This window comes from Centruroides sculpturatus, unplaced genomic scaffold (genome assembly GCF_000671375.1).
Source record: "Centruroides sculpturatus isolate CEXI.00-Female unplaced genomic scaffold, Cexi_2.0 scaffold86, whole genome shotgun sequence".
NCBI lineage: Eukaryota > Metazoa > Arthropoda > Arachnida > Scorpiones > Buthidae > Centruroides > Centruroides sculpturatus.
The window spans coordinates 785,387-809,490 of NW_019384475.1; the positions used below are offsets into that span (position 1 = coordinate 785,387).

General features: G+C 26.4%; 1 protein-coding gene across 1 annotated transcript in view; it reads left to right on the forward strand.

Annotated features, from left to right (window-relative positions):
- LOC111621289 (inactive dipeptidyl peptidase 10-like) overlaps nt 1-24,104 on the forward strand; it is a 97,889-nt gene that overhangs the window by 44,530 nt on the left and 29,255 nt on the right. Inside the window, exons 3-4 of the mRNA XM_023363375.1 lie at nt 15,659-15,757; nt 23,311-23,405. Coding sequence (XP_023219143.1) covers nt 15,659-15,757; nt 23,311-23,405 — 194 coding nt within the window. The remainder of the gene's footprint in view (nt 1-15,658; nt 15,758-23,310; nt 23,406-24,104) is intronic.

Genomic DNA, 24,104 nt, shown 5'->3' on the forward strand with positions numbered 1-24,104 from the left:
CATCTTTCTTTTTCTTCTTCATCCTCATCCTCCTCCTTCTCCTAATTCTTCGTCTTCTTTCTTATTCTTCTTCCTTCCTTCTTCTTTTTCCCCTTTACATCTTCATCATCATCATCTTTCTTTTTCTTCTTCATCCTCATCCTCCTCCTTCTCCTAATTCTTCGTCTTCTTTCTTATTCTTCTTCCTTCCTTCTTCTTTTTCCCCTTTACATCTTCATCATCATCATCTTTCTTTTTCTTCTTCATCCTCATCCTCTTCCTTCTCCTAATTCTTCGTCTTCTTTCTTATTCTTCTTCCTTCCTTCTTCTTTTTCCCCTTTACATCTTCATCATCATCATCTTTCTTTTTCTTCTTCATCCTCATCCTCTTCCTTCTCCTAATTCTTCGTCTTCTTTCTTATTCTTCTTCCTTCCTTCTTCTTTTTCCCCTTTACATCTTCATCATTATCATCTTTCTTTTTCTTCTTCATCCTCATCCTCTTCCTTCTCCTAATTCTTCGTCTTCTTCTTACTTCTTCGTCTTCTTTCTTATTCTTCTTCCTTCCTTCTTCTTTTCCCCTTTACATCATCATTATCATCATCATCTTTTTTTTCTTCTTTATTCAAATTTGTAAATTGAATGTTAAAAAGTATTTACGCAGATATCTAAAAAGTAAAAAATAAATTACTTCTCCATCTCCTCCTTCTTCTTCTTCATCATCCTTTTTCCTCTTCTTCTTTTCCTTTTTATCCTTTTAGTTCTTTAACGAAACAATTTGGAAAGATTAAAAAGTGAAGAAGTAAAAGATTCTTTTTGATCATTAAACTTTATGCCATTAAAAGGTAAAAGAATTTAACTTTCTGTTAACGTGAAATTCTATGTAAATAAAATGTAATTCATTTAATATACGTGATAAACTTGCTTAAAAAGATTAAATCTAACTTTAAACCATTTAAAAAAATGTTGTCTTCGTGAGAATTACAGGCATGTGTTCGAGTTCTCATGAATAAAAATTAGTTTTGTGAAGTGAATTAATTGCCAAAATATATTTAAATATGTGCTCTTGAGAGAGAAGAAGACGAAGACGAAGGGGTGGGGTGGAGAAAAATAATAATAATAATAACAATAAGAATTATAATAAATAAATATAAATAATTGTTTGGCTTTTTATTAATATTACTTTTATTAAATATATAATTAAAATTTAATGATTTTTGCGTGATATTTTTTACCCTTTTTTTGGATTTCATTTTGATAAATATTTGTAATTTCGTAAATATAATAAGCAATTTCGAAACTGTTATTGAGTTTTTGATCATTGTAATTATGTGAAATTTAATAATGTTAAGAAAATTAAATTAGTTTTTATTTAATTTATTTTTCTTTTTTTTTGGTCTCTACTTAATGTCAAATTTACTCACTAATTTAATAAATAAATCATTTAAAACATTAAAACAATGTAATAAAATATGGGGTTATGTATAAATGAAATTAATTTCTACACAAATTTAATTATTTATAATTAAGAATTATTCATTATAAATGCCATTTTTACCATTAAAAATGTATAAAATTGCATTTCTATTTTAAAATTTATAATTAAAATAAATAATACAAACGGGAATTTACTTTTTAAAAACAAATTTATTAATTTTATATAACCGAATTCCGTGACTATTTGAGAATTATTCTGTAAATATATATACTTTATACGACTATAAAATTATAAATATCCGTAAAGAATTTTAACTAGAAAATGAATTACGTTGAATATTTTATAAGTTAGTAAATAAACACTTAATGCCGTCAGTTTTAATGACAGAAAAATCAATATAAGGTCATCACTATTGTACGATGGCAACAGATTGTTAAGCGAGAAAAGATGTCTTTTCTAAGTAATACTCTTATGTTCATGAACTGTATCCCCTCCATTACCTGAGGACTATCATCCCAGAACATATCTGGATTATCTGGGAAACATGTTTCACCAATGGAAGTGATCAAACGAAGTGATGTACGTGCCACGAAAGATAACTGTTACAAGAATTACATATCCCTTATCTATCAGAAGCACGAAGTTTGATGTTATAACATCACATAGTAAACTGTTGACAACCCTACGATCTTGCCCATAAGATACAAAATACACTAAATAGTACAATTCGATCGCATCTTATATATTTATTTCGGTATGTGAAACACGCAAATAGCATAAGTTTGTTACGATAACAACACACTACATCAATAGAATACGCAATTACTACAGCAGATTAAGTCGATCAAACTTCTAGATTGCTGCCATTCCCCCATTCATATATTTATATAGTAGCAAAACTTTAAAATGCCAAATTTTTTTCTTATCTTCGCCCCGATCTGATGAGAAAATTGCAAATAAATTTTTATTTCCTTTCCTATTTTTAATTCCTTTATCGTATGAATTTCATATATATTTTTTTATCCTTTTTTTCTTTAAAGTGGAAGAAAAAAAGGAGCAATCGTTAAATTATCTGGCGAATTATCTTCTAATATTCATTGGAAAAATCATATTTTATTTAAATAAATTTGTCGAATTGTTCAATTTTTTATGATTTGATACATATAAATTTCACTTTTTTTAATAGTTAATGTATAAATTTCCTTTATTGAACACGCTAAAGTCTTTACCAAACAGCATGAAGTATATTTTTAGTTTAGAAGTTAATTAAATTGTAAATCTTGTAATACTTTAATTTTAAAATTAAATTATTAAATTGTTTGTTTTTCATGTTTTGTAAGTATAAATTTTAATTATATTTCAATAGTTAATATATAAAACTTCTTTATTGAATAACTCTAAAGCTCCGATGAAGAGATGTAACTTGCGGTTTCAAGGTAGAAATTAATTAATTTGTACACCTTATAATACTCGAATTTTACGATAAAATTATTAAATTATTTGTTTTTTTCAAATTTTAGTAAGTATAAAATTTAACTTTTTCAGTAATTAACGTAAAAAAAAATATTTCTTTATCATACAGAAATAAATAAGCTCTAGAAATCATTGTGTATAAATTTTTCTATGATTAAATAAGTATAAATTTATCCATTGAACACGCTAGAGTCTTCACTCGTGAAGATTATCATGCATAAATTGTATATATATATCTGATTTATTTTTTTAAAAAAATAACATTCAACAGCAATCATACTTAACAATAAACTTGAGATGTATAATCCAGAGATTTCTTTTTTTTTTTTTTTACTTTCACTTGGTTATATCTTCACAGCTGAAGAGAGGCCATTTTCTTTACTCTCGTCAGAAACAAATAGTTATTTATTCTCCAGTAAGCGCTTTACTTCCAGTCTACTTATCTTGAATCTTCGTTGGACTAGGGTACTATACATCGTTTATTTTTTTCCAACAGCATTCGTTTGTTAGTTTGGAGAGAGACATTGTTTTCCGCTAACTTTTCTTTGGTAAATATTTATGCAATATTTTATATTTGTTTAATCCACGATGACTTCAAACATTTGAAATTATTTAATAGACGTTTATTTTTCTTATAATATTTGGATAATTTTAATTGATGTTTACGATTTCTATTCGTCTTCCTGCCTATTAAAAAAAATGAATTTTAATTAGTTAAAGTTTAAAATAAAAAATAAAAATATATATATGCATTTTAGTAAGAATTTCATATAAAATAATACAATTTTATACGTAAAGTTTATGAAAATTTTACTGGTAAATTTCTAATTTAGTAAAGGATAAATTACACTTCTTAGAAGAATGCCATTAAAAATTTCTGATTAGAAAATAAAAAACAAAAAAAATTAAAATTCTAATTAAACGTTGATTAATTAATTAATTTTAAATTTAACTTAATTATTTAAATATAAATGTTATAATTTACAATTCATTAACGTGTGGATCTATTCTATTCCGAAATAATCTAAAGAAAAATATAAAAAAAAAATCTTACTAGATAATAAAGAATTTTTTTCTTTTTTCTACAAGAAGAAAAGAAGACTTTTAGTGGAATTTCTGGTTTATGCCTTTGTTTTCTTAGCTTATAACTACAACAATATCTTACCTCGGATTTTTCCATAGTTCTAATGCTATTTTATTAGAGTATTACTTTTGAAACTTCAATTATCTATCAGGATTGAGATTGTGTAATTCCCATAGATTCGTCTGAAAAAGCTATAATTTAAAAAACTGAACCCGCTAAAAGAAAAAAAAAATATATATATAGGCCTATATATTTATTTTATAAACCACAGTTTTAATCAGTTTTAAAATAATTAAAATACACTCTTGATAATCCGGCATCGCAATTACTCGCTAACATCCTCCTCATTGTAATATGTTTATCTGTTATTCACGTTTGTTTTAAATACATTTAATGAACTTGTAGCATTGAATTTAATAAAGAATTAAGTATACAGTTGGAGTATCATTGTACAGTACTGTACATAATTTCACAATAACAAAAACAGTACAGCCGCAAAAGAAATCTGCTCAGAAAGGCGATAGTTGATTCTATACTTTACCTTTAAGTCTATAAACTCTCAATAATCCGACAATATCGTAAATCTAGAACACCCCTCTGCAGGGTCTCGAGAGCTTTCGTGAGACCTAAAATAGAGCAGGGTCTTTTTGCCGTTACATTTTTAAACAAATAAAAGTACTTAGAATATTTTCTTTATTAACAAAAAAATTAGTCTTAAAGCTAACTTTTTATTATTAAAAGTAACATTTTAATTTATATGGGTAACATTTCGGACTCCAGAAAAACCCTTCCTCTATACAAAATGCCAGATGCAGCGTAATTGTTGGAGTAATTTTCGAGCGGTTGGCTTGAAAGATGAGGGATTTATATATACATATATATATATATTTTTTTTTTATAAAAAAAAAATATATATTTAATATGTAACGAGCAATTATTAATTGTGACATCGTCAAAATGCCGGGCTGCAATTTTTTATCATATTTTTAATTAATTTAATTTAAAATATGTGATCTCCACATCAAATTAGTAGTCGCTTGTTCCTGTACATCATACTTTTCCTTTAACAATACAATCTATCTAACATTTCAGGGGAGAATGTTTGAATTAAAATAACGTGACTTTCAGTTCTTATATAGTTAATTGGGGCCTCCTGATCCTATGGTTTTCATATTTGATCTCGTTTTTCATCTATCTGATACCTTTCTACGGTATACGGACGACAATGGGAATTTATAGGTCTACAGTTTTTCAAATTGCAGCCCAATAATATATATATTTTTTCTAATTTGAATCATTTGGCTTTTAAAATATTTTGTTTTGGACTAGAAATTATTCTATTTAATCAGAATTTAGTGTTAAGAATAGACGATTTTTTTAATAAAATTAATTTTTATAGAACGGAAGCTGTTTTCTTTAATTTATGCTGGAATTAACCATCGGAAATGTGAATGAACTATAATGAAAATTTGGATTTATATATAAAATATCAAGAAATATGGTAAATATTTCAGTAACAATGAACAATTAGTTTTATTTTGGTGAAACAAATTAATGAATGTTTCATTACAGTTAATTAATTCAGTGATCGTTTCATTTTCGTGCCATTATGAAACATTATGAAAGAGTTCATAATGACACGAATAACATTTAATTCTATTTCTATTCGTAAACAATACACATTGTTTCACTTTATCAAATCAAATTAATGAACGTTTCATTATAATCAATAAAATTATTTAATGTTTTAGTTTCGTGTTGTTATAAAAGTTTCCAATACATTTTATAATGACATAAATTCGATAATTTAAATTGGAATTCAGAACATTTTAGTTTGACATTTTATCAATATACACAATATAGTTTACTTTAACGTTGTTTCATCTTAAGGTTGCGAAACAAAATGTCAGCCAAATAAAGACGTATTGATTGTGTTTATCTTCATATTCAATAAGTGTATGTAGTTGAGAAGTTTTATAAAATAACAAAAGATAAATTATATTTACAAAAAATAATTATAATTAATTGCTTTAAATCAAGTAAATTGAATAATTTAATCAAGAAAAGAAAGCAATAAATTTTATAAAGCAAAACAAAGTATTTAATTAGAATCAATTAATTAACAATTAAAAGTTAATCGAAATGATTCAAAATTCAGGAATCATTTTACAAATTGATTTTATTGATTTCCTTAATGTCCTATTCTCGTGATACCTCTCACATAGATTGACTGTTAATTCCTTTCATTATAGATCCTTAGCTATTTATTGGAATCTTCTAGTATTGTTTGGAATATTACTGGATATTTGTTTCAATTGCAAACATTTAGTCTACAAATTCATTGTTGACTGAATTAAATGGATAGATGCTAATTTTAAAATAATTTAGTAAAATTACAATTGAAATCTATAAGAATTGCAAAAGAAATCTTTAAAGCCATGAAGAGTTTCTGGTCGCTTTGTCTTGTAATTCTTGCAATTTTCAAACTAAGTTGATATGTTAAAATGTATACACTTAATGATGAGGCCTTTTAGATGTTCAGAGTCCCGAATTACTTTCTAAGGTCCCTAATTTATTAAAAAGAAGCGTTAAAAATAATTTTAAGTAATAATATTTGAGAAAAAATTAAATGTTTTTAATACTCAAGAAATGCAATGGAAGAATGAATAGTTCGTAACAGCTGGTTTGAGCTTATTAAATATGAGGCCTGAGAAAAAAAATCCTGTTGACTCCTGTCATAGGGCCTTTTACTAATTCCATACTAAGTTATTGATATTATGTAAATTTATAGTCAACCACACAGAAAAAATGGCAAAATATCGTAAGAATTCCAAGCATTTCCTTTATTTTCACTTGGTTTAACTCTCAATAAACTTGTCACTTTGATTTATTGGTTTGCTTTCAAGAAAGTTTCTTCTTTCTCAAACCTGTTAGAATCAATTGAACCAATTTAACCCTTCATTAATAAATAAATTTAAAATTAATCAATTTAGAATATCATTAACTAATAATTAGAAGTTAATAAAATTCAAAATTCATAAAATTCTGAATTTTAAGCATTAAAATAAAGAATTTAAAGCCAAATGCAAAGCGATTAAATCTTTGTGCAAGTTTAATTAAACCTTAATAATTTTGGATGTATACCTGATAGAAATGTAATGTAAATTGTAAATAAAAGCTTAATTCTGAAAATATTTGTGTATTAGTGTTGGCAATTTTTAAAAATTAATTTTAATTTATATTTTTAAATTCTTTATTGAATTGTATATAGCAACAGTGGAAGAAAAATTTGATAGCATATTATGGCTGTTAAAATTGACTAATTCATAACTACCTGAAATACATTGAAAGTACAATAATTAAGCTTTTATGTGCCGTTTACACTACATTTCTATCACATGTATATGCAATATTATTAAAAGTTTTATGTTGTACAAGGATTTTATAATCATACTATAATCATACTACATATAACTATAGCTATAAGAATGAAAACGATTTATGAAAAGTGTTTCCAATGGGAAAAAATTGAATTAAAGTTTTTTAATGAAAATAAAATTAAATATTCACTTATTTGTTGATTTTCAAACTTCTGGTAAATGATTTATTTGTATGGTTGATTTACTTTAATTAGATGAGCAACATCATGGATCTAATTTAAATTAGTTTTCAACTGTTGCATCTCTTGTGAATAAAGTTGACTTTTATGTATATAAAGTTATTAATGCAAATCGTTAGAAAGTAAATAGAAAACATCATTAAATCAAATCTTTCAAATAAACTTTCGTCGAAATTTTAATTACTAAATGAGTCATTAACTATAATTACATTTTAAATGAAATTTTCATTTTATGATCAACATCTTTATATAATTTTCTTTTATTTTGTTGAAAATTTTGTATGTTTTAAGTTTTATACAATAAAAAATATCGATTTAAATCATTTTAATTACATTAAAAAGTTTTAAATTTTACAATTTAATTAATGATATATAAAATTTGATCTTTGTTAAGATTGCTGTCATGTCCTATTTGCAAAGTATACTACATGCCGATTTTTATGGATCCAGCAGCATATATAGTTAATTCTTTATTTATATCTGATAAATATAATCAAATGCATCATTTTAATAATGTAATTAGCTAAATTGAATCTTATTATTCGCTGAGATATGAAATTTAATCTTCGTTACAAGTGCTTTAGTGTTCTCTTTGCAAAGCACATTATTCGCTGATTTCTGTAGATTAATAAGTATCAATATACTATATATATATTTAATATTTTTTCTTTATATTAAACAAGTAAAATTATCGTTTAAAATAATTTTAGTTATACAGAAACTTTGAAATTTTTGTAATTTAGTGAAGCGTAAAACTGATCTTTATTGAGTGTTCTCAATCATGTGTTTTTGCAAAACGCGTTATATGGCAATTTTTATACAACCAATAACACAAAGTTAACGTTTTCTTTATTTTTTAAAATATTCATAAATATTTTAATACTGTAATAATATTTCTAGCAGAATTTAGAAAATATATGAATTCTTTCTGCTATAGTACAGTATAATGTCGTTACTTTATAGAAAGATCAATTATCATTAATTCGTGATGCGACCTCCACTGGAGATGGAAAACAATTTTAGTTATTATCTAAATTTATTGCATGTATAAATAATCTTTAATGGCATGTTTAAAATATAAAATCATTTTATTATCGAATTATTAATTTTCCTAAAGTGTATAATATAGATAAGAGAAGGGAACAATCGAAGAACCTTTATCAGAAAGGAAAATGAAACAGGAAAATAAAAGTTGAAAAATGGAAATTTGACAATCTCAAAGCTGGATTTATACACAAGCTAAACATGTTACGGCTTAGAACCTCACGCTATGAAGCTGCGACTAAAGGAAAAGCTTTGCTGGAAAAGCGCTCTTATATATTAGATATTAAAATGTCAGAAAGTCTAAATACGGCTTTGGTGTATATGGCAAATATTTCCGTAAATAAGAAAGAATATGTTATGAATAGAAAGTAATAATAATAAAAATGTATTGTTTTATGAAAAAATTTATTTCGAAATTTGAACTGAAGTATTTTGCATGGTCTTCTGGAAATGACTAATTTGAAAATGGTTTTTGATTTGTTCATTTATAGGTTGTTTGGATAAATTTAACATTAATCTATTTTCCATAAATGATACATTTTACTGCATATTTAAACATAATACATTTTTTGGAAGCAAATCATACTATTATAGTAGTTTCTATGAATTTATGAAATGAAAATAAAAATATCTTTTCAAATGTATTATAGAATGACTTAAAACTCAGTTAACTAACTGTTTTAAAGTAAAGCTTTGAAGTGTTTTTTATTAACAAAGTTTATAAAAATTATTAAAAATGAGATTCTCCATGTTTAATATAAATCTGTAGCATTATTGCAAATCGTACTTAAAAAAATATAGCCTACTTTTAATAAAAAATATTTGAAGATTGTGTTTTATTAAAATAATCTCAATTAATTGATTTTTCGACCACCCTTAACCTCATTCACATTATAATATGAGATTTTTTGCATAGAAATTTGCCTGATGAACAAATTATTTGAAAAAAGATGAGATTTGAGAAGCCTTTCAGAGACACATCTTTATCTCTGAGCGGTCCTGGAAAACATAAAATCATATAAAACTCACAGAATAATGAGAAAATTTACATTATTGTAAACTTAAAATAAGTAAATGTAATTGTCCATAAAAATTTTTGCAAGAAAGTTAGCAAAAGTTTTTATTACTACTACAGTTATCGAGTTTAAAATCTTGTGAAATTGTAACATTCAATGATAAATGATGATAAATGTTCACCTATTAATCGCGATTTTTTTTGAAGTACGTATGTTACTTCAAAAAATCGGGATTAATGGTTCAAAAAAATCTCAATGATTCTTTTAGTAATTGATATCTATTTTTAGAAATATCCTTCATTAAATAGAAATTAAATTAAATTTATTCAGCTTTATTAAATGTTAATTATAAAATAAATTATGCTGAAATATAATTGTTTCTGGGAGATCGAAAGAAACTTCGGAAAAATTTTAGGTTTTGAGGCTTAGTAGGCTATACAGTAATAAAAATATATTTTTGAAAGAGTTTCATTATATTTTTTAAATAATAAAATTAAGCAAAAAATACATTTTTCTTAAATATAAAAGAAATTTAATAGAGTAATTTGAAAAAAATACTTTTGAGGACCAATAAATGCTCAAGCTAGTCCCCTTGTGAATTTGTTTGATTGTTTCTTTTAGAGTATTCAAACTTAAAGGACATATTAAACATAAAAATTTAATTTATAGAAATTTAAAATCTTAAAGTTTAACACCAAATTTATTAGTAAGGCCTAAATTTAAATCTTCATTTGATTCTCTCATTATTTCATATTTATTAAATTCATTATAATTTTTAATTAATTATATATATATATTATAGTACACTTTTGTATAGAGGTAACCAACCTGATCACCCAAGGTCCGGGTGGTGCCGTATCTACTTAGATCCTCACTATTAACGCTTCTGAAAATTTCTTACATCGTTGTATAAAGATATTAATTAATTTGCTTTTTAAAAATTTATACTGAATTCAATAAAAAATTTGAATTTTCTGATCAAAATGTTCGTTAACTTTACATCCAGCAACATTTTCAGAACCAGTCATCGAAGGAATTTTATTGATCGTTTCGAACACAAATTTGTTACGTGAAAAGCCATAATTTTTTGTGTAATTTTATTTTTAATGTAAAAAAATTCTTTACCAGTAAAAGTATCATTTAAAGAAACTAATCCTAAACATTCTTCGTAATAAGTACTAATTAGCTCATAGATGCTTAAAAGTTGTTAAATATCTTCAAGCCAAGAGCTCTTGATTAAACCTGAATATCTCGTTTGGACGTTTTAATTGATTCATTAAATCATTTGCTGTATCGTTTATACATTATGCAATTGAATTTCTGTTAAAATCTTTCATTCTCTGAATTTATAATTTTAGATGATTCGATAAATTTGATCATTCCTGTAAATGAGTTTAAATTATAATCAAATAGAGCAATAAAACGTATTTTGTTTTATTCACTTGATTAATTATTTCAGTACGTTCTGCTACTTTTTAAAGTTAGTTTTTGTTTAGTAAACGGACCTGAGAGAAATGAGACGAAGCCCGCGCCAGTCACAAATTTGGTGCCCCATCCTTATCCGAAACACATAAAAATACTGTACTTGAATAACATCAATAAATCAGTTTTTTGTCATATATCAAGATGATTTTATATCACTTTATAAAACATCGTATTATTTTTTACGTAAAAAGTAAACTTTTAGGACTCTTGTGTTTCGGGCCCGAGACAAACAGTCTTGCTGACTTATATCTTGCATACTTGTCAACCTTGTAATGGGGATGAGCTGGGACGTTGGAAGAAAAACGCTGATTTTTAAATAAAAACGCCAAGAACATAAAAAGCGAAAAAATCTTTATTAACATTAATATTGCACAATGCTTATATTAAATACTTTTAACAAACGAAATTTAATGTTATTTCTGCGTATGATATCTTATAAAGCTAGTGCCATAAACACTGTCAAGAGCAATCTAAATACTGTATATAAAATTACTTGTCCTGACTGACTGACTGATTGATTCATCATCGCCCAGAGCAAACCGCTGAACCCAAAGAGATGAAATTTGGTACACAGTTAGGGTACGTCATTAAAACGCATACTAAGAAGGGATTTTTCGAAATTCCCCCGCAGGGGGGAGAGGGAGAGGTTTATGGCTTAACTTGAAGAACGGCTTCTACTATACTATTTTAGATGCGATTTTTTGTTTTCAACTACGTTTAGTCTTCATTGAGTACTCAGATGTATTAAATTGAATACATTTCGGACATTGTTATAAATATTTTTATATATTTCCATTTTTTAACCAAATGTTCGAACCGTTTTAAATTCGAATTTGTTATTGCATATTGGTTCGATTATAGAACGATTGTAAAAGTTCCAGAAAATTGATCAAATTGAAAATAGTACGTTTGATTCTCAGCAATTCTCAGCGGTAGGTAGGTGATATATAACAATTACTATGGTTGTTGAAATATTAAATATAAATGGGATTTGCTTACAAAATCCGTGCGGGCGAAATCGCGGGTAACAGCTAGTATCTTTATAATCGTTAACATCACAATTTAAAAAAAGAAGATATTTTACGAGACGTATCATAAATCTAGGTGTTATATTCCTTTGTGCGATGTTTTGCTTTGTTAATAACTTTTTGTTATGGTTACAATGTACTTTTTTTTAACTCTTTCCACCCTGTGGGCACTAAGAGGGCCTCTGTTTGCAAGCCCATTATAGGTTCGGCCAGTCCCACAATGGGGCTGCCGGGTGGTGAGGGACGGGGCCCGACATATCCGAACGGACCACCCCCGAAAAGTTCCTGGGGATTTTTCGACCCGTTCGGATTCGAGCCCGGGTCCCCCAGAGCTGTAGGCTGCCACCTTGACCGCTCGGCCATCCGGCCGCATATTTAGGATTTAATTATTTCAGTCGAAGCGGTAGGCTGCCACCTTGACCGCTCGGCCATCCGGCCGCCAAGGTTACAATGTACTGTACTTATGACAGTTGCTATCGGTCAGTTTATTGACTTTCATTGCAATTATTAAGAAAAATAATTTTTCTGGCTATTTATTTCCTATCTCTATTTTTTCTTATCATAATGAATATATTTTCTCTTTGCCACACATTGCAGGACCCCCCTGCATTGCTGTGTTGTAAACCATAATCAGTCTTACTATTTTACAAACATTACAAATCTTTATAAAATAGTGAGGCTGATGATGGTTCTTTTCTTGAGAAAGTTTATACCATACGGTCTGTATACTCTTAAGTGATGAATCAGATGTTTCTTTTTGGGGGCAGAGAAACTATAGCGCTGCTCAATAACTTGGTATAACTGTAAAAGTAACTCATTTCCTTCCGCTGATGAATCGGCCAAGATTGATTTAAATTAATATGATAAACTGCAAATGACTAATATGATGTTATTTTTCCAAATTTTATGTTATAAACTTTAATAAATTGATTTCATCCTACTCTGATGACATTGTATTTCAAGTAAATAAAGGATACTTTTTACAAAGACTAGATCTAATTGATAACCAATTGTCACCTTTCTATTTTTTAAACGCTGTATCAAAATCTAAAATAAATATTATTATACACAATATTATCAATTATAAAAAATGATTTCAATTTTTATAGAGTTGTTAGTGTATAAAAATTATATTTATCCTTATAGGAGCATCTAATAAATTTTTTATCTTACGAAGGTTTAATATCTGTATTATATATTAGATATTCATGCAGTATTTCTGCATACTGTACAATAATCTAAAAGATGAAATCGAAGACTTAACATTTGAAACATGTTATTCGTGGGAAGTAGCTTGTGACAATTTACGACTCAGCTAATAACAACTACATGTGAAAGTCTAACGACACACAACATTTAATTCCATAACTAAAGGTTTTAATAATAATTTCTAGAGTAGGCACGTAACTTTTCATGTGTCTTGCTATATATCGTAACGTTTGTATCACCTGCGTTTATGTCTATTATTTTTCTTCATTGGAGGATTAAGATCTTCAATGGTCTTCTGGTATTAAGAAAATTAAAGGTTCCTTTATTAGTTTATGATGTAAAATTATGTAACCTTTAATTGTAACTATAGAATTATTTATAAATTATGATACACAACTGCAACGATAAAATTATTATTATTATTATTTTCCAATTCTGTATATGACGTCGAAGAAAAACAGTGCCTCACTAGACATGCGAGACACTTGAATGTTGGTATATGTATGAGAATTTTACCTCAAATGTGATGATTTTAAATGGTAAATAAGATAAATTGCATCTTCAATTCTAGTCAACGTTATTAGTATCATCACGTTGACGGTTAAAAATTAAATAAAGTATACACTGATTCAATTCAAAATTCTGATTATTATTGTTATTTTCTTTATGAAGTAAAAGTAAATAAAACATTCTATTGATATAATAAATTTATAATAAAAGTATATTAAAAAATATATTAGATGTTGGTCTAATATATAATATATATAAGCTCAGTTTGGTTTTTATAATGTGACTAAAGAAAAAAATTACATAACAATTACAGATGAAGTAAAGCATGAAGGGAAGCATATACAAATTCTGTATATTAATACAGTATTTGTATGTGCTTCCCTTATCAAACCCTCCCTAACTCCTTAATATATGTATGTTATATATTGTGAAATATATCAATTTATATATATATATATAGTTCTATCAATTACAGGTTATAATGAAATAATTTATCATCTATAACTGTAAAGTACTATATTATTTTTCCGAATTTTCCAACGATTATCGACACTACTGTGTGCCGGAAATAGCCGTTCCCTAACGGGTACTTTACGCGGATTCGCGTTAGCCCTTAACTGGTATCGTAAATTTTTCAAACGTAACTGGTTTCATGGGGGCTGCGCGGCCCCCAAGCAAAATTTGCCTTTAAAGAGCAAGTTTAACAATGTGACAGTTCAAAAGGGCATAAATGCTAAATGAAACCCTTCTTTAGTATAATCAACTTTTATTTATTTATATAATTTTCTTTACTTAATTATTACAAGAGATCACAAAATTGTTACAAATTTTGGTGTATGCTTATTTTAACAATACAAAAATTTACCATATTGTAAGTTTATACCAAAGATATTTTTTTTTCTTATTCTTAAGAAACTAATCTTATAAAAAAGTATCTTTTATAGCCTCTAACTATCATTTGTTAAAAAACCACAGGTAATATAATCACTTGTATTTTTAAGACTCAGGAACATTTTAACGCGATTACGTAGTTCAGTCTTGAGAGTTATCACATAGTATTTTTGTAATACTATGCACTTTGCAAATAAATTTCAAACAACTGTTGCACTTAGTAGCATATTTACCATCTTTTTTTCCAGCACAAAATGACAACATACTCTTTTCAGAAGATTTCGGCTTGATCTAGCAATTTGTATAATATCATCATCTATTAGCAGTTCAAATGATTCTTTGGTAGTCATTTTGAATTTTTGATGCAAGATTGAGNAAACATAAGCCCCAAACAAAAATAAAATAATAAGCAAAATAAAAGTAAATAAAAATAACGTTTGGACTTGGTTCCTTACATAACTTTCTTCATCAATGATATAATATAAAATTAACTTGTAATCTCCCTGTGCCCATAATCAAAGGTTTAACTGAATTGATTTGGTATGCTGCAAAAATGATTAGTATTTATTATTGATCAATTAATAATGAAAATTGCTTTTATGTTTTTCCTATAAGATAAACATCTAATTAGATATGATAATGTTTCATTTTTTATAATGTTGAGATTGTTGTAACATAAAATTAAATTTATTTAAGCAATAAAGAATAACCTTTTCTTCTTTCCTAGCAGAAATTTTAATAAACAGACAAAAAATGTTTTTGGCCTATTAATATTTCTGCTGAATAAAACAAGAATAAAATGAAAGAATAAAACATTATTTTTTGCTGTTTGAACTGTTACAATTTTTATTGTATATTTCTTTTGAATCTTATTTATTTTAAAGCTGACAAGGGACTTCACATAAGAAATGCTAGACTTGATATGAGAGAAGTTATTGGTGGCAATTTTGAGCCTGCTACATTTAATGGAACATGGATAACAGGTAAAATACTTATTTGATATGCTTTTAAATTTGTTTTGGAATAATTTAATTCATACAGTTTTTCCAGGAAAAGAGATACTGTATATAAATCAGAAAAATTTCTGGTATTCATCTTGTTTACTTTTCATACTAATCATTCTGTACTCATTTTTGTATGTATCATAATAATTAATAATAATATATTTACAATTTTTAATATACAAATGAAGGAATCTCTTATGTAATCTTGANAACTCCCGCTTGCCATGTGGATGAGATGCTAATTTTGCTACCCAGACCTTCAGTACAATCTCCTCTTCCTATATATGTAACTACAATATAACCATGTCAGTTACTTATGGGTTTTGAAAGATGTTTATATATCTATGTAGATTAACAATTACTTTTCCACTGTACAATAATTTTTTTTAGAATTTGAGGAATAAGTAGAAATGTCTCCTATCTTTAATAATTTTCTATGTAGCCTTTTCTTAAATGTTTTTTAAGGAATTGAGAGGTAAATTTACATTAGTTCTTTGCTTATATCTTAACCTAAAAACAAAATAATATTTATATCTATTTTTGCATAAATAATTTGTTTCCAACCATCAGCCAAATAAATTGGGCAGAAATTATGCTACAAAAATTTGGCTGATGGTTGGATGATTATTAATACCTTGGGTTTTTGGGATGTTTATATCTAATTTGTCTCAGTTACTTGTAAGTAAACTTCATAATTATTTAATTCCATTAGCTTTTTAGTTATTATATTATTCATAATTCATTTAGTGGGTTTTTTCTTTATTTTACAATATACTTTTAGAGATTATTTAATAGTTTAGACTAAAGTTGATTAATGATTAAACAAGTCCAGTAGTTTCAAACAACATTGTGTCAGATAGAGAAAAATTGATCTGTTCAAATGGATAGATAAAGGATTTTGAAGTTGTAGCTGGATAGTATATCTCCATCTATCTTGATGTTCCTCACTAAGTTATTTTATTAGGAACTAAAAATCATTATATGACCACTAACTTTTTGGGATAACAAATCATCTTTTTAGAATTAAAAATACTTTCCAAGTAATCAATTACAAGAGTAATTCAACTTTTATAATGTCTGAGAATCATTTTTTCAACATTTTAATTATTTCAAATTTAATAAACAAAACTTGCCTGTTTTATTAAACATGGAATAACTTTGTTTAAATGCATGTTAAATTTGTTATGGTTTTGGAGATCAAGATGAAAAATTCTCTGAAATTCTTGTACTCTTGGTCTTTCCAGCCCATTCTCAGAGGTATTGAAATGGTATTTTTAGAATTAAGATAAGAAGAAATAAAAGAGGAATGCTATTAAAACATTATATATTTAAGTACTGTATTTCCTTGATTAAACCCTGGGAGAGTTTATTTTTAAAAAGTACATATTTCCCTGGGTTTACTTGAAGACTTGGAGTGTTAATGAGGACATGGTTTATTACCTTGCATGAGTGGGAAAAAATTGAAAGAAATATCTTAATTATACAAATGTATTCTTAACTATCAAATCCATTTATTTACTGTATTTATGGTTACGATTACAGCATTTGAAATAATTACTGTTTTCATAGTTAATCCAATCTAGTTACTAAATTATAATTTCTGCCTGTTACAATGTTGTAAGAATCAAGAACTTGACTACCATTTTTTGGTTCAAATTTACCATCTCTTTTGGAAAAAGATGGTGAGTTTGATCCAGAGTTTTCCTAATTCCCTTTGACTGATAAACTCTTGACTTAAGATTCAATTGCAAATTTTCCATGCTCAATATTCAACATTATTTATAATTTTCTGTCAAAAAATGCTTCCATGAATCTTAGAAAATGCTGTCCAATTATAGAAAATTTGAAGAGATAGAATTTTAGTTAAATTCCTTATCTGTTACTCTAAACTACATTACCCTATACAATGCAGTATTTCAATATGTTTTTTATGCTTTCAACCTAGGGTTTATTTTTAAAAGTGCTGTTATTCCCCAGGGTTTATTTGAAATCCAAGGTTTAATCAAGGAAATTCAGTATTTATTCATTTTGGTATTAGATTAATCTATTTGCAAAGCCATATGAAATATATTTTACATATTGTATAGATATTCACATTGGTAAACTGCACTAATATTATGAAATGTAAGCATGAGACCTTTCTTTCTTAGACAGAAAGTCTCATGCTTAAAATTCTGTTATATAGAAACACAATATAGAATTCAATCTTTTTTTACATATATAGTATAATATCTGGAGAAAGAATAATTGTTATCATGGTCTTTTGGTTATCTAATCAAGAAAAACTAAGAATATTATGAAAATTGCATCAATTTAGTAATAATAATATAATTTTCATTTAGATGCTTATTTTCTGTTATTTTAATAAAATGAATTTTTTCAATAATGGGGCTCTCATTCTTACCTATATAACAAGATTAAGTACATTTATAGATATAAGCCTCATAAACAAATTTATTCATGCCAAATTATACATTAACATTCTTTGACTTAATTAATACAAAATAAAATATTAATTAATTTACTTATTAATATGATTTTGTATTTATAAGGAAAATTCTTTACCAATTATTCAAAATTTTAAAATAATTTTTAAATAAATTAAACATCTAAGGAGTGTTCCAAAAAATAATGAGATTTTCTTTTTTACAAGTAAACAGCTTATTTGAAAACTTACCTTAATGGCTTTCAAAGTAATTTTTCTCAGATATAATTGATTCCAATGATTTGTTTTTTTGAACTATGGTTCAAAGATCTTGTTAGGATGTTATTAAAGATTTTTGCCATTTTGTTGATTAGCTCAAAATGCCTTTCTCAGAGTTGTCCTCAGAATTATTTATTTATCATAAATGGAAAAATAATGTATGAAGCTAAGTGAGTTTGATGGATTCAATAAAAATTGATAATAAGAATGTGGATAAGGTGTTAACTTTCCACAAAGAAATTTTTGAAAAGTAAGACTGAACAACGATGATAAAATACTGTATTTGATTTATAAATAAATAGCAGCAGTTTATTAAAATTTGGAATAAATTTCTGCAAAAAGCTCAATCTTTTATAATCTAAAAAAACAGTAAAAACATTATAAAAATGAAATAAATTATTTAAAACAATGGAGTCAGAATTTTTCAATCTTACTTAATTGTACTATCAAAGAGTACACAAAAATTTTTTAATTTTCCTTCTTTTCTGACTTATAGAGGGCTAAAAATTTTTTAACTCTAAACCATTTATTAAAAAATGAAATAGGGATAAATATGATGTAATAAAAAAGTGTTTTCCATCTACAAAAAACTGGTTTGACTTTTTAACCTTTTAAATTTTATTTCATTTTTTAATAAATGGTTTAGAGTTAAAAAATTTTTAGTCATCTATAAGTCAGAAAAGAAGGAAAATTTAAAAATTTTCATGTACTCTTTGATAGTACAATTAAGTAAGAATAGTAAAAACATTTAGCAAAAACTTTTCAATGACATCCATTATATAACACCCAACAAAAAATGTTTTTATGCTTTTGGCATTAAAATAGGTGATTAAATAGAAAAAAATTCTCCTAATTTTAAAAAGTTACCTTTAAATTTTCCTGTCATGAAAGGATCCTAAGATTAATTAATTATATAAATGTATATATAATAAATTTCCCAAAGCCTAATACATCATATACATAGATTTATAGCTCAATTAATTACAGTGATTGTTTAGTTGTGTATACACACGTAGAATAACATATAGATATGGACCATGTATCAGTGAAAATATTTTCCACACATTACAAAAAAGTCTGTTTTGAGTTCAGTAAGAACAGGTTAATAAGTAGTTCACAAACATTTTTGAAATCCAACTAATTCCAGCTTTAGGTTAAAAGAGCATCTTTCAAATGGAATGCTTAGAAAATAACACATGTGGCAGGCACTTTTTGATTGATGGCTATAATCACAGTGACATAGGATGCCACTACGCATGTCTGGTACTGGTCCATTTAAATTTTGAATTGCATGCATGTTTTTATCTAAACATTCTATTCAAAAGAAATTCTTTTAATCTGAAGCTGAAATCAGTTGGATTCCAAAAATGTTTCTGAACTGCTTATTAATCTGGCTAATCTATATTTAGTGTAATAATTAGTCTAGTGTTGTAACGAATAGTATATTCAGCCTCAGGCCGAATACCGAATAGTAACCGAATATTCGTTGCACTATTAATATTTATACTTTCTGCAAAACAACCTTCTACTAGTATTACTATAATTGGAGGTGGCTCCTTTGGTTACAAAGATTGGTATATTTCTCAGCATGATGAAACTCCTGCATATTATAGCCACATATGGTGTAACACTTCACTCAAACATTCTTTGAATGATAGATTGGCTATGGTAGTCCTCATTCCTTGGCAACCCAGGTCTCTAAACTTAACTTTTAGAGTTTAGTTTTTGGAGTGGATGAAAAGGAAAATACACATAATCACAAACTGCTTGCTGGCATTATGAATAATGTTGTGTAATATCAAAGAACACCATAACAACCTCAAAAGAACAACACTCACTATTACAAGTTGCAAAGTGTATTGAGGTTGCTGGTGGCATTTTCAAACCATGCCTGCAAACTGTACATTCTTTATAAATTATTGAATGTCAATGAGTTATATTTTGTGTTATTCATATAGTTAATAAATAAAAATAGTAAGTCATTTCTAATATTTTAATACCTGCCCTAATGTCAGTGCCAGTTTTAAGCTACTGTATCTCCACATGTATTCTGAATTTGAAACATATTTATATGAACTTTTTTTTTACTTAGAATGATCAATACAACAACCATTCAACTTGTTTACTATTTCTCTTGACACTTCATACATTTTAGTATTTTCAATATATCTTTGAAACATGTAATTCTTTCATTGGAGAAGCAACTCTGAATACAAGTTTTAGGTGTTTGTTTTCAACCTTTCTTTTTTCCTGCATTAATTAGAACAATTTTCTACANTCTAAATACCAAAACGATTGATTTACTGTGTTTTTGTTATTTATTACCCCTGTTTTTAGGAATTCGGTATTAGGCCGAATAGTGATTAAATATTCGGTATTCGGCCGAATAGTGAAAAATAGGCCGAATAGGCCGAATACCGAATAGTAACCGAATATTCGTTACATCACTAGTAATAATAGTATTTATTGTTTGTTTTATTGTTACCTGTAAAAATCTTTCTAATATGGTTTTGTTTCTTTAGTTATACTATTTTGAACATTGGCAGATATACAGATATATTACAATGGAAATCTACACATACATATTTTTATGTTGAATTTGTATCATCTCTCAATTTTGCAGAATATGAAACTCCTTGCACCAAAAGCAGTTGTTCTACAAGTTAAATATGACTTTTACTCATATTAATATTTATTTGTATCTAAGTTTTATAATATATGGTAAAATGAGAATAAGATAAGATAAAAGAACAAATTAAAAGATGCATCACTTGTCTTTTTGGCTATTAACATATCAGTGAAAGTGAATTCCTAGTTTGGTTGACATTTAAAATAGTAAAAATTATTGTAGTCTTTCCAATTACAGTTGGTATAGATTCTTATTAAATTCTGAAGATAAATTTGATTTGTCAACTGTAAATGAAGATTTATTTTATTTCAATTTCATCTGTCAAAGGAATCTCAACAAATTGTTCTAAAACCTAGCAACATAATTCAGCTCCAGTTTAAAGTACAGTACTTTAAACAATATGTGAGGTTTCATTTTCAAGTTTCAGCTGCTGTTTTACTTCACTGAAAATGCTTCCTGTGGTATTAATTCCTAATATTTGTCATGTTGCATAATCATAATTTACATTGATAAATTCAGAGATATCTGATATAATAAGGACTTCAATATCTGAAAACTGTGATATATGATATGATATTTTCTTGTTGATTTTTGAAATATAGATATTTGATTGATAAGAAACTAACTACCAGTATTTCTCTGAAAATAAAAATCATATTGGGTATTATAATCATCTCATAAAAATATTTACTACTGAACCAAAAAACAACTTTAATATAAACAAATAGTTTCATTGACCAGCATTTTGCATATTACTAAATTGCAAACAATGTTAACAGAGATCTCATCAATTGATTAAATAGTGGCACTTTTGCTGATTCATTTGATTTATTTTATTTGTTTCACAGAACATACAGCAGTATTGATGTGTAGGAAAAAGTAGGACAGAGAGTGCCAAATTGGATGTCGACAAGTATATTTAAGGTTAACAAGACAAGTGTCATTTATATCATCAATGAATTTGTTTTATATTTCAATTTTACATTTTATGTTCTATTTTTATTATTTATGGAAAATTTTGTAAAAAACAAAATGAAATATTTTTAAAAATTTCTTTACTATTAATGCATATTAATTTTCATTGTAGATATTTATTTCTGAATTTAATTTGATGCATCAACTTTAGTGCTCTAAGGCTTTATATGATAAAAAGTACTTTAAGATTATCTATGAATTCAGATCTAATTTTTTCAATTATAGCCATACAAACAGAAATCATAGTCTGATATCTTTGAGCAGCCAAATGCTTGAACAACTAGATATTAACAGATTGTAATAATACTATTAATTAGATAATTAAATTACATAATGTGGTCTAAAGGTAGATAGATAGGCTGCCAACTTATGATGATAAGAATAATTAATTTTAAAGTAAATAAATTAATTTAGAAGTTTCTGGAAAGAATAGATCCACCCGAGTATGGCTCAAATCATTGTCTGTACAGTACTGGTATGCAATAGATGGTTTGTATATAGATGTGTCAGTGGTTACTCTACCCAGACCTCTTATTGTCATTCCATTTAGCCCAATTGTCTAATTTTAGTTCAAATTACTTAGTGGTATTAATTAGATAATTTAATTGTTATAGTCTATTAATAATCCACTTGTATAAGTCTTTGGTAGATTCAATTATAGCCATTGTTGTCTGTATGGAAAATTGATGCATTATTATAATGGAGTATTTAATTAGATTATTCATATTTTATTAATTTAAATTCTTTTGTTTTTCCAGGTACTAACAAATATAACACTAACAATAATCTATTGGAGTTGTTTTACATTGATTTTTCAGGAATTTTTTAAAAATATTATAATAGTAAAATGCAGTTATTTTTATGAGGCATATATTTATTATAAATTATTTATTAGTTACTATTAAATTACTTTGTGAATGTTGCAGAGTAACTCTTGCTCAAATTTTATACCCAAGTTCAGATGAAAGCAGATGATATAACATAGACATGCAAATAACTTTTTTATAAGAATCAATTAATTTAAATTAATTGGAATGTAACGATGTTTATATGGAAGAGAATAAGCTGATGGAACAACAAAATATTTACGATTTAGTAATAATGACATCAATCTCATTAATTTTTTGAAATACTTCTTGTCAATTAATTTTAAATAACAATAAATATAATTAAATTTAATTATTTTTAAATAATCATTACTCCTTTGTAATTTTTATTTTATAGATGATGAATATATGTTTCAAGATAAATATGGAGCAATTGTTCTGTATAATGTAGATACAAAGAATATTACTGTATTGATGTCTAACATTTCATATGTATGTACTATTAAATTTTATTAAAAATATTAATATTAATATTTAAAATATTAATATATGCTAAAAAGCATATATTTAGTATTTATATATTTTAATATCTTTATATTATTCTTTTATGTATATTTGTACATACATATTAATATGTACATTCATAAATGAACTCCTTACTTTCATGGCTTGATTGGTTCTTGGAAAATTACTATTAAGCAAAATACTTTAAATCAAACTAATTTTCCACTGATTCAGTATCATAACAGTATCAGTGATATAATACCATAGTAAACTGTCAATATGAAAAAATACAGTATTTAAATATACATTATTATAAATATTTACAGTACAGTACAGTACAGTACATACAACATCAGAATGGACATTTTATCTAATTATAAAAGAAAATTTAAACTCAATTGTAAAATTGGAGTTATAAAAAAAGTAGTGTTGTAATGAATAGTATATTCGGCCTCAGGCCAAATACCGAATATTCGGCCAAACTATTCGGCTTGATTAACGCACGTATGAAAATTGGCGCGCAAGCCGCATTATGGCAAGGATCCCGCTCTCTATTGGCCCGCTGTCACTACGCTTCGCCAATCGCGTTAATTCTTGGCAGTTGTAGCGGACAGACAACGGTATCATGGAGTATGTGATAAATGATGATATCAAATGTGGATAACAATGAAATTACCTACACTTGTA